The sequence below is a fragment of the Rhinolophus hipposideros genome (genome assembly GCF_964194185.1).
Source record: "Rhinolophus hipposideros genome assembly, chromosome: 1".
NCBI classification, from domain to species: domain Eukaryota; kingdom Metazoa; phylum Chordata; class Mammalia; order Chiroptera; family Rhinolophidae; genus Rhinolophus; species Rhinolophus hipposideros.
This window is the reverse complement of record NC_138047.1, coordinates 20313116-20325429: the sequence shown is the minus strand read 5'-3', so window position 1 is coordinate 20325429 and position 12314 is coordinate 20313116. Positions and strand designations below refer to the sequence as shown.

The 12314-nt window shown below is 34.6% G+C and overlaps 1 protein-coding gene across 6 annotated transcripts in view; it reads right to left on the bottom strand.

The window, feature by feature from the left end:
* LOC308508722 (ubiquitin carboxyl-terminal hydrolase MINDY-3) overlaps positions 1-12314 on the bottom strand; it is an 85918-nt gene that overhangs the window by 21408 nt on the left and 52196 nt on the right. For all 6 annotated transcript variants that reach the window (XM_081075904.1, XM_081075905.1, XM_081075902.1 and 3 more), the window contains one exon: positions 4110-4182. In XM_081075904.1, the coding sequence (XP_080932030.1) occupies positions 4110-4182 (73 nt within the window). The remainder of the gene's footprint in view (positions 1-4109; positions 4183-12314) is intronic.

Genomic DNA, 12314 nt, shown 5'->3' with positions numbered 1-12314 from the left:
GACACTTTCGATTAAATGGACCTAACAGACATATACAGACGTTCCATCCAACAGCAGCAGAACACATATTCTTCTCAAGTGCACATGGAACATTTTCCAGGGTCGATCACATGATAGGTCACAAAATATGTCTTAGCAAATTTAAGAAGACTGATGAAATTATACCAAGTATCTTATCTGACTACAATAGTATGAAAATAGAAATCAGTAGCAGAAGGAAAACTGGAAAATTCACAAATATATGGCGATTAAACAACATGCTCCGGAACAACCAATAGGTCAAAATTGATCAACAGGAAAATCAAGAATTATCTTGAAACAAACTAAAATGGAAACACAACACATCACAACCTGTGGGAGGCATCAAAAGCAGTTTTAAGCAGGAAGTTTATAATGATACCACTTACATTAAGAAACAAGAAAGCTCTCAAAAAAAACAACCTCACACTACATACACCCCAAAGAATTAGAAAATGGATAAATGAAGCCCAAAGTTTGCAGAAGGAAGGAAATAACAAAAAGCAGCACAGAAATAAATGAAATAGAGACGAGAAAAATAGAAAAATGAAAGAAACTAAGAGCTAGTTTTCAAAAAGACTTAAAAAATGATAAACCTTTAGCTAAATAAACTCACCAGGAAGAATGAGGACTGAAATAAAATGAAATTATACATGAAAAATGAGACATTACAACTGATACCACAAAAATACATAGGCTCCTGAGCAGCTACTAGGAACAATTATATACCGATAATTTAGATAACCTAGAAGAAATAGATAAATTCTTAGAAATATACTACCTACCAAGACTGAATCATAAAATATAGAAAATCTGAACAGATTACTAGTGAAAAGACTGAATCAGTAATCAATCTCTCAATACAGAAAACCTCAGGAGCAGATGGTTTCTCTGGTGAATTCTATCAAACATTAACGAAGAATTAATACCAATCCTTCTCAAACGCTTCCAAAACATTGAAGAAGAGAGAATACTTTCAAACTCATTTTATGAGGAGAGCATTACCTTGATACCAAAGACAGATAAGAATATTTCAAGAAAAGAAAGTTGTGGACCAATATCCCTTAAGAATATAGATGCAAAATTCCTCAATAAAATATTAGCAAACCAAATTCAACAGCACAAAGGATCATACACCACAATCAAGTGGGATTTATTCCAGGGATGCAAGGATGGTTCAACAAACTCAAATCAATCAGTGTGATATATCATTTTAATAAAATGAAAGAAAAAGATCCTATGATCATCTCACATGCAGAAAAATCATTTGACAAAATACAAAATTCTTTCATTATAAAACTGCTCAAAAATTTTGGTATAGAAGTAGTGCTCCTCAGCATAATAAAGGCCATATATGACAAGCCCACAGCTAACATTATACTCAATAGGGAAAAGTTAAAATCCTTTCTTCTAACATCAGGAATAAGACAGGCCTACTCGTGCCATTTCTATTCAACATAATACTGGCAGTCCTAACCAGAGCAATTAGGCAAGGAAAAGAAAACAAAGGCATCCACATTGGAAAGGAAGAAGTAAAGTTATCTGTGTGTGCAGGTAACATGATCTTATATATAAAATCATTGACTACACTACACTACACTAAAAAAACTGTTAGAATAAATGATTTTAGTAAATTTGCAGGGTACAAAATCCACATACATATATCAGTTGCATTTCTATACACTAACAACAAACCATCTCAAAGAAAATTGAAAGTAATCTATTTAAATAGCATGGAAAACAACGAAATGAATAAATTTCACTGAAATTTCACGAAATAGATGTAAGATGTATAGAAAGCTGTAAGACATTGATAAAGACACAAATAAATGGAAAGCTATCCTACATTCTTGGATTCGAACAATATTGTGAAAACATCCTTACTACCCACAGCGATCTACAGATTCAATGCAATCCTTATCAAAATTCCCCAATAAATTTTAATAAAAATAATAATGGAAGAAAAAAAAAGAAAGGAAAAAATATTTCAAAGAATTTTCCACAAAAACAGGAAAAAACTATCCTAAAATTTGTTTGGAATCACAAAACACCCTGCATAGTCAAAGCAATCTTGAGAAAAAGGAACAGAAGAGGAGGTGTCACACTCCCTGGTGTGAAGCTATATTATAAAACTACAGTAATCAAACATGATACATCCATAAAAAGTCATAGACCAGTGTTAAAGAATAGACAGCCCATATAAACGTCCGCCTACATGGACAATTAATTTTTGACAAGGCACCAAGAACACACAATGGGGAAAGCAGTTCCTTCAATAAATGGTGTTGGAAAAACTGGATATCCACATACAAAAGATTGAAACTTGATCCTGATCTTACAGCATTCACAAAAATTAACTTGAAATGAATCATTCAGAAAAATTAACTTGAAATGAATCAAAGACTTAAATGTAAGACTTGAAACTGTAAAACTCCGAGAAGAAAACATAGGGAAAAAGATCCTTGTCATCAGTGTTGGCCATGATTTATTGGATAAGACACCAAAAGCACAGAGAACAGCAACTAAAATAAACAAGTGAGACTACATTAAACTAAAGAACTTCTACATAGCAGAACATATAATAAATTAAAAAAGCAAACTAAAGAACAAAATATTTGAAAACAACATATCTGATAAGGGATTAACATCCGACATATATAAAGAATTCATAGAACTCAATAGCAGAAAGGCAAAAAAAACAATGGGCAATGGACCTGAATAGACATTTTTCTAAAGAAGACATACAAATGGCCAATAGCTATATGAAAATGTGCTCAACATCACTAATCATCAGGACAATGCAAATGAAAACCACAGTGAGGTATCACTTTGCACCTCTTAGATTTTATCAAAAAGACAAGAAATAAATGTTGGTGAAGACGTAGAGAAAAGGGAACCCCCAATACATTATTGATGGAAATGTAAAATGGCACATCTATTAAACAAAACAGTATGAACATTCCTCAGATAATTAAACACTGAACTACCTTATGATCCAGGAATCACACTCCTAGATATATATTTGGAGAATTTGAAATCAGTAGTGCAAAGAGACCTGTGCACACCCAGTCATTGCAACATTATTCATGATAGCCAAGATACGGAAACAACCTGTGTTCACCAACGGATAAATGGATAAAGAAGTAGATCAGTGTGTGTGTGTGTGTCTGTGTGTGTCTGTGTACGTACACATATACACAGATCACCCCCCCCCCCATACACACAGTGTAATAGTATTCAGCCATGAGAAATAAGGAAATCTTGCCTTTGTAACGTGAATGGAATTTGAGGGCATTATGATAATTGAAAGAAGTCAGACACAGAAAGGTAAATACTGTGCAGTATCACTTATATGTTGAATTTTAAAAAGCTGAATTTGTAAAAGCAGTAGAATAGTGGTTCCCAGGCCTGGGGGTGGGTTAACTGGGGGGATGTTGCTTAAGGGGAGATGTAACCAGTAGACACGTAAGTCCTGGAGGTCTCAGGCACAGCCTCGTGATTACAGCCCACAGAACTGTATTATAAAACTTCAAGTTGCCAAGAGACTACAACTTAATTATGTGACGTGACAGAGGTGTTACCGAGCACTACTGTAGTAATGATTTTGAAACATATGAATATATAAAAGCAACACGCTCATACCTTGAACTTATAGAATGTTATATCAATTATATCTCAAAAAATATTCTGGAAGAGTTTAAGAAAGGAAGGAAGGAACGGAAGGAGGGAGAGAGGGAAGAAGGAAGACGAGGAGAAAGGAAGAAAGGAAATGACAATTTTCAAAGAGCTTGTTTAGAAGGTGGTATTTTCCCATTTTACACTATCCGAAGTCAAGATTCAAGTAACCATCAATCAGTACCCCAAGAAACATGAAAACTTTATACCATGTCAGAGCTTGATGACCACTTAAGTATCCTATTTTACTTATTCCCATTTTCACCATTTCCCATATTTAATGTTCAAGAAATGCAACCTATATTTCACTCAAAAAATCCAACAACTCTTATGAATAAAACTCAGGTAAAGTATCAACATATTTCACATATATAAAGATAAAACAGAGTCAATATTAATAAAATAAAATCTTTTACCTTCTGGATCATAGGTTTGGAAAACTCTCTTGGCTTGTTCTGAAGGAGCCTCGGGGGCAACCAAAGCCATATCCTGAAAAGATAAAAAAGCATGCTATCAACTAGTTATGGTATCATGACATTAAAAATAAACAACACAATACTAGACTAGGGTGAAGGAGTGATGACATTTGGAGGCAGAAGACTGAGTTATATCATAGATTTGTGACCAAATAAGTCACAAACTCCGGGCCTTAAAAATGGGACTAATATTTCAATCATAGAGAATCGTTGTGAGAATGACATGTGAAGCTTTACATATAAAATCACTTGAAAAGTCTAATATTATATAGGTAATTACTATAAAAGTGCAATCTGAAAAGTTAATGACATACATTTGCCTTACATTATTGTCTAAGCAAGAAGAAATACAACTTAAATGTAACTTAAAATATACTCTAGATTTTAAACATTTAAAAATTAAATCCAGAGCTATATGACAGCAAATAACAACACAGCAATGCATCTGAGCATTTGACATTACTTTAGGGAGCATGTATTTCAAGTCTACCCAGAGGTCAACAACTAAGTTCTGTATGTCCAGAATATTCATTTTTCTTAATTCCAATGAAATACCCAAAGGCAGAATTATTTCTTTTTCCCATAACTAATTCTCTATTCTGACTAATTTCTTTACACATTAATCAATACTAAGATTTATCACAAATAAGCACAAAACTCAGTGTCATCTTGGATTCTTCACAAGCCTTTACTCCACATATTTAAACTGTTACGAAATTCGAACTCTTGGTTGACATGAATCTAGAATCGAGGCTCCAGTAGTTTTACTTTAGTCATAGTTCTGGTTTAAGCCTTTGTTTATAATTGTGTTCACTGAGACACACCTCATCGGAGAACAAGTTTCCAAGTATCACTTTTTATCACCTTGTATCTTTTTAAAGAAGTATGGGGTATAAATGTTAAATACAATTTAAAATGCTGTTCCTCCAATTAGGATATTTTTGTAAGAAATATACTAATTAATTTTTGTTCTAATCGTCCCACGCTTACCTCTGAGATGAAGCAACAAACTAAGAATCAATTAGAGTAGTTCTTACCCAACCAGGAGACTAGGTGCCTGAACACCTTAATAGTATGTTCGGTTTATATGGGAATACACGGCAAATAGGAACGGGAATCAAAACAAGGCAATCTATGCAAGCCCTCACACATTTTTAAGGTACTAAAAGATAAGTGTTAAAAATCTCATATTTTATAATAGTAAAATTTGATCGTGTATAATTATTTCCCATTTACCATCCCTTGACAGCAACTTTTACGGTCTACTTTTCCTGCATTTTCAAGTATTATTTTGCAGATAATACGTATTTCAAATGACATGTTTTCATTTGGCCTAACTTCAATGTTTTTCGGACTTTTATGATCCAGTCCTTTATTGCTGGATACTTGGAATGTGTCTGATTTTTTGCTGTTAGAAACAATGGTGTACCAAATAAATCTGAACATGTAATTTCACACACGTGCCACTGTATCTGTAGGATAGGGCTAGAGTATGAATTCTGGGTCAGAGGAAAAGTCCATTTGTAATTTTGGTAGATACTGCCAGATTCCTGGATTTTGTTTGTTCATTTAACCTATTTTGTACAGTATTTCTTAAAACTCTTTCCTTTTTCTAAAACATCAGCAATACAGCTTTAGCTCTGCAATTAACTTTGTGTCAAAGCCAGGATAACTCTCATATTTAGGGAGCAATACTATACCATTGGGGCTATTATAATTATTATTCCTTAGCTTCTTTTATCACTCCCAAACCTTAACCGAAAATTTTCTACATTTATTCCACTATAAGCTTTTGGTCTCTTAACTATTTCCTACCCTACTTCTTTATTTTTTCCAATTTCCCTTTAGAATGGCTGTCAGAATTTGTGGGTGAACACCATAACTGAAAATCTGGCTGAGGAGAAGGTATACAGCTGTGCGTGAGGTTTTTTTATGCAGGAGGGAATCTAAAGGGGCACGAGATAAGGATACAGTCACTCACTCTATTCACCATCTGTTCCATTTCAAACTTTCTTTGTTACCAGTAAGTGATAAAGAAAAGTTTGAAATAAGTTTTAAAACATTACTTTGAATTTTCTAAATATTACTATGATCTAAATAGAGGAAAAGGGAATATTGTTTTTCTTGGCCAATAAAACAAAAAGAATCTTTTGGGGGGAAGAGGTGGCAGAGAATGTAACTAAAGCATTACTTTGATATTACCATAAAGTGAGGTTTTGGGAAATTACCAGTGTTTATAAAATTAGGAGAACAAGGATGATTCCGCTTTAGCCATACAAAACGGTTTACGCCAAACCTCTGGTATTAAAGATTTCAGAAAACGCAGGAGCACAAAAAGAATTGAAAGTCAACTACCTGATGCCTGGTCTCTAAGTTCCAACTGCTACAAGTGAAAAAATATCATATGCTAATGTAGAAAGGAATTAGACTAATGAAAAGTTCACTGCATAGCTCTTGCTTCTGGTTATGAGTGTATAAAAAACAGGCTCTAGAAAACATACATAATTCTATTATTCTTGTTTGAATATGCTACATATGCTGGCCTGATACTTGAAATTAGTGAGTACTGTTCCAACACATGCTCATTTAGAGCAGAGGCTGGCAAATTTTTTCTCTAATGGGTGGGGCTTGATCTGGCCTGTGGCCCATGGTTTGCTGACCCATGATTTAGAGATTATATGTTCTTCCCCCAAATGCTCTAACGTTTATTAAATATGCCTTCTTTTTGACACATCTGGAGATATTAAGACATCTTAATCACCTTAGCACGTTTTACAAAGATATTTTGGCTTTCATCGGAAAGAGAACTCTAGCGAGAAGGGACAGAATCATGAAAGGCGTGAGGGCATGTGAATTAGCACAGCACAGGGGCTGTCACTACCTAAAGAGCTGAAGACAACTGCGAACTGTGAGAGCAAAGGAGCAGTTAGGAAGGGGAATCCACTGTGATGGAAGAATGAATTCGGTTCTGAACATTTAGAGCTTGCAGCTGAGGGCTCAACATCCAAGTAGAGCACACGGCGCTATCTTAATGTGTAGCACACTATGAACGCTCCATGTTTGCCACCTGTAAGCTCCTATGGGCTAGCAGAAATAGGTGTGAGCACTAGAGATGGGCTGAAGAACCTATCAGATAAGGTACTGAAACAGAAGAAAGCAGATTTCTTCGAAGACCTCAGCAAAGAGTATTTCCAAAAAGGAATTTAGACAATTTGCTGGTTGAAGTTTGGTAGTGTGAAACAAATTTGTCAAAACCCTGTATGTGAAACAACAAAAGAACCAACCAACCACACATGAACTACCTAAACAGAAATTCCTTTTTTCTTCCCAAAATACAACCAGTGGTACTGGTCAGGTTCCACATCAGAAAATCATCAACTATAACTATCATTACTACTAATAAAGTAAATTTTGCCTTGAATGATTTAAAACAACATCTTGTTTTTGGTCTCAGTGATTCTCTAATAGCTAATTTGCTAAACTCCTTAGGAATTAATTATTCTGAATCCTACCACTTATTTTAAGATGTGTTTATATTAGAGGAGAAAAAGAGAAAAGTAGAGCATTAAAAAAGATTACAGTAAATTCTAATGAGAACATTCCAGAAATTTTCATCCACAAATCAAAACCAGTACAGTCTTCTAAATTGATTATTTGGAGTGTTTATGTTTTCTAGATTATTGTAGAAAATGATTTCTTAAAGTTTGTTTAAATTTATATAAAGTTTCAATGTTTACAGATTAAATCAAGAAAGTTACAAAACCACCTTCTATTTCCATTAAAGTGTTTCATGCTGAACTCCTTTTAAACTTTCCAATTTGATTTAAAATCACAATTTCCAACACTAATATTTACCAATTTAACTTCTGAACAAGGTTCCTAGTTTAAAGATCTGTAGCAGAAAGGTCCTGTGGCAAATTTGGTAATAAATATTAAACATATTTCATATTTACGTTGTAAGATTGAACAGCAAATATAGAATTCCATTCAATTGAGAGTCCTTTGCAATCTTAAGAGAAAATATTTTAGTGAGAGATAAAATTGCTAATTTTTTTCTCATTGCACACAAAGGAAATTATTCAATTATAAAGAATAAAATAAAAGTCTCATTTAATAATACGTAGGTTTCAAGAAAAATATGAAGATGAGTCTAACCCTCAGATTTTCCATTTCCAAGACTTAATATAGTCAAGAGATTTTAGATTACATATTTAATATATTTTTCCCATATTAACTATGCACACACCCCTAATGTTTTGAATACTGTGAAGCTTATTAGATAGAGGAAGACCTAGTCTGTACATTTAAGGTAACTATCTAACAGAAGAGTAAAAAAATATGGTACTATATGTGTATTTCATGAGCACTGAAGTTATCTTAAGAAAATTACCTTCTAAGATAAAAATCAAACGTACATTAACCCCCATCCTAAAAAAAAACCTGCTGAGTTATAAAGAATCCAATGATGTAATCCCAAATTATCGAAGACAACAAGGATATTTGCAAGCATTTTCTTTTTTGCACCCCTAATTGTAGCACTCAGAAGATAATTTCAATGTGTATTGTATCTGAAACGTACCCCCAATAGAAAAAGATCTTAAACATAAGAGTCAAATACTTAAATATTGTTTTAGTTAGTTATTTAAACTCTGATTTACCATTAACATTATTTGTACTCCAAAAGTTGTTCTCTGCATTATTCAAATTAATCAGAAGCTTTTATAAAGAGGAATGTTAGAGCAAACAATTTCTATTCAGCCAATTTACTGGTCAACAGGGATTGCCAGACAATACAGCTTTTAAAACTATCTAGCCTCCTTACTTATTAGCAAAGTGCTACAGAAGCGGAGGGAACAAGCTGTAATGGGACTATCTAATAACCTCTAGTCATGAAACAAATATGTCTTTTACATGTAGTCCTGCCTGTACTATCAGTATGATTCTTCACTGTTCACCAGAAGCCTTTTAAAATGTTGTAACATGAGCTATCCTTCTCAATAGGCCTGTGTTCGGTTTGTTGGCTAGGTGTAAGTACTTCATTACTGAAAGGTCTTTAAAATTTATTCATTATACTTTTCAGCATTATCAAGAGCAATCTGCTGTCACGAGTAATCCAAGAACCTCTGAGAGCCTTACCTAACTTCAGGAGTGATCACACATCTATAAATTACATTTGAGCTTGCAAGATATTTTATAGTGCTATAAGACCCCTTCCAAAAAAAAAAAGTTAACTGGTATAGAACTTATCTTTAAGCTTTAAATAAAATTTCACTTTAAAATGATTTTAATGTTTCATATTGCTTCATCACCAACGATACTTATGAAAATAACTTGGGAACCACTATGAAACAGATATTAAATCAATTATCAAATGTTCTCAAGTACATAATGCTCTTCAGTGCCAATGTCAGACAGAGGAGTCAGTTAATGTCATCGTTTCACAGCAGATAGGACAGTGGCCTTTTTCTTCTTACTCTTCTTCCATCATTGCCTGAGCACCGTGCAAATGTCCCGGGCTATCTCCACAACAGCCCACTGCTGTGTGGCAGCGATCTGCATTGTATCAGCAGAGAACTCAGGGTAGGAAACAAAGCCAAGCCCTTCGAGGTTCTTTCTCCATAAAAACAGAAACTCTAAATGTACAAGTGGAAATAAGGAAGTAAGTGGGAGGAAAAGTCTCCAACAAAATTGGTTTACTATAATCATTACAGTGATTAGGTGGTGCAAAAGTAGTTGCGGTTTTCGCAATTATTAACTTTTAAACCACAATTACTTTGCACCAACCTAATACGAATGAATGGACTTCTTTCCCTATTACCATAACTATACAACTCACTTTAGAATATTATACAATCACCTGCATAAAATCAATCTGACAGTCAAAAAGTTCTTCCTTACTTGTAGTAAAGATTCTTTATATCATTTGAATTAATTTAAACTCTGTGAAAGCTCCAGGACATAAAGTAAGCCACGGTGGTAAGTGGTATTCCTGACAACTGCTTGCGCCTCCCTTCCTTCTAAGGTATTATATATCACTGCTTGTTGCTATGGGACCTGAAGTCCCTTTCTGTGGGAGGGGTCTACTTCCTAGCCCCACTGACATCACGTTTGGCCAGGTAACTTCTTTTGGCCAGAGAACTGTAAGCAGGAGTGACATAAGGCTATCTCCTAGAAGAAGCTGGAAGAGCCATCTGTGGTTTTGCCAGGTGTTCTCTTTTCCCTGTGCCAGGGGAACTGTACATGCCTGACACAGGCTGCTCCTTCAGTCCAGAGCTTAGAACCAAGAGGGCACGTAAAGGACACCTGCAGCCAATGTGTAAATTAAGAGAAATAAGCTTCGGTGTGTGTGTGTTTGAGGAACGGAGTATGATGAGACCAGTGTGCCCCAGACCAGTACGGACACAAAGAGGGTATGCTGTTTGTAGAGAATTAAATATAATGAAACTGACTGCTGCATTTCTTTTTATCATCATTACATGTATGCAAATTTAAACAATTTCATTGGTTAAACATCCCTCCTACCTGGGGAGGGACTGCTCTCAATGCCTCCTTGAATACTACTGTGTAAACCGCTGAAATTTTAGGGTTGTTACTTCAGGAAGCTAGCAAAAGGAAATAAAACGCAATGTTCTCGTAGGAGTTTTGTTTGTGTCATATGCATAATATTGGCTCTTCCTATTACTACTTGGCCTACTTTTTCCTCTTGTCTCTTCCTTCATACTACCTGCTGATTCTGATTTGACAACGTAAGCAGCATTCAGAGGAATCTCCACATATACGAACTTCAAGTTTCATGTGAAAAATGAATGCCTAAAAGGATTATTGAAACTGTAGTCCACACAATGCTAGTAATTTGTTTGGCAGGGTTGGATTAGTATGCAAGGAAAGTGAGGAACTACCCATCATCCCCACACTAAATCCTAGCTCCTTTTGTATTTTAAACAAGGTTTGACACCAAAAACACAGTACTCAAATTTCTACTATTCTTAAGTTTTATCATAGCTTTACAGAGAAGTTCTTACTGTTCATTAAAAAGGTCTTCTACTTGCACGAATATGCTTTCCATGCATGCCTTGGATATCCATGTTTAGCTTTTATATCAAGATAAGCATTCAAACATACTATAGTGAAGATGGTTTGGGAATGAGTAATTATTCTATCTGGTTCTATATCTGATCCCAACCTCTGCTTCCATCTGAATCTTTTAGCATAACTAGTATGGTTCAAATTACTATTCTCCACATATAGAAGGAATGTTCACACCCCACGTAGCTCGTATTTTTGCTTCATCTTTTCTCCACGCCTAGAATACAGCCCTCATTTCATGTAAGTCTAAAACTTATCATGTCCTTCAATTCCAGTATCATCTCCTTTGCACCCATCTCTCCCCTCTGCCAGTCTCTATTCCACCCTAGTATAATGATTTCTTTTTTTTGCCTAAAGGATAGATATAGTTAAAAGCTCAAGAGTCAGAAGATTTGAGTTGCAATCCTGTCTTTAGTACTCACTACTATATATATATAACCTTGGAGATGTTAGTTTTCACTGACCTCAGACTATAAAATGTAGTTGAAAATGCAATTTACCTTACAATGTTGCTCAAGGATTAAATGAGGAATGCATGTAAAATGCTTAGCGTAGTGCCTGGTGGACAGAAAACACTAAGAAATGTAAATAGTAGGCTGTTACAGTGTCTTCTAAATCTTTGCATTTCACTATACTTAGCATAATGCCTAATTTTCATTATGCTAACTAATATGGAAAAAGAGATAAATCAGGAGTTCCACTGATCACAAGCAGAAGGTGGAAAGAAAAATAGGAGTAACAGGAGAGTAAGAAAATCAGCAGTCACAAGATGAAAAATGTCAAGGCTGGACTATGAATGCGGAGTAGGATTTTGGTCAGCACATTCTGGGCAAAGGATAAAATAAACAAAAGCACAGAAAAATAAAATCTTAACAGTATCATACCTTAAATATATCATGTGAAAACTTTTGTCCTGTTCTGCTATCAACTCTATTTGGTACAATATCTATCAATTATAAACCATGTTTCCCTGAAAATAAGACCTAGCTGGACCATCAGCTGTAATGCCTCTTATGGAGCAAAAATTAATATGTCCTGCTATTATGTTATGTTATGTTA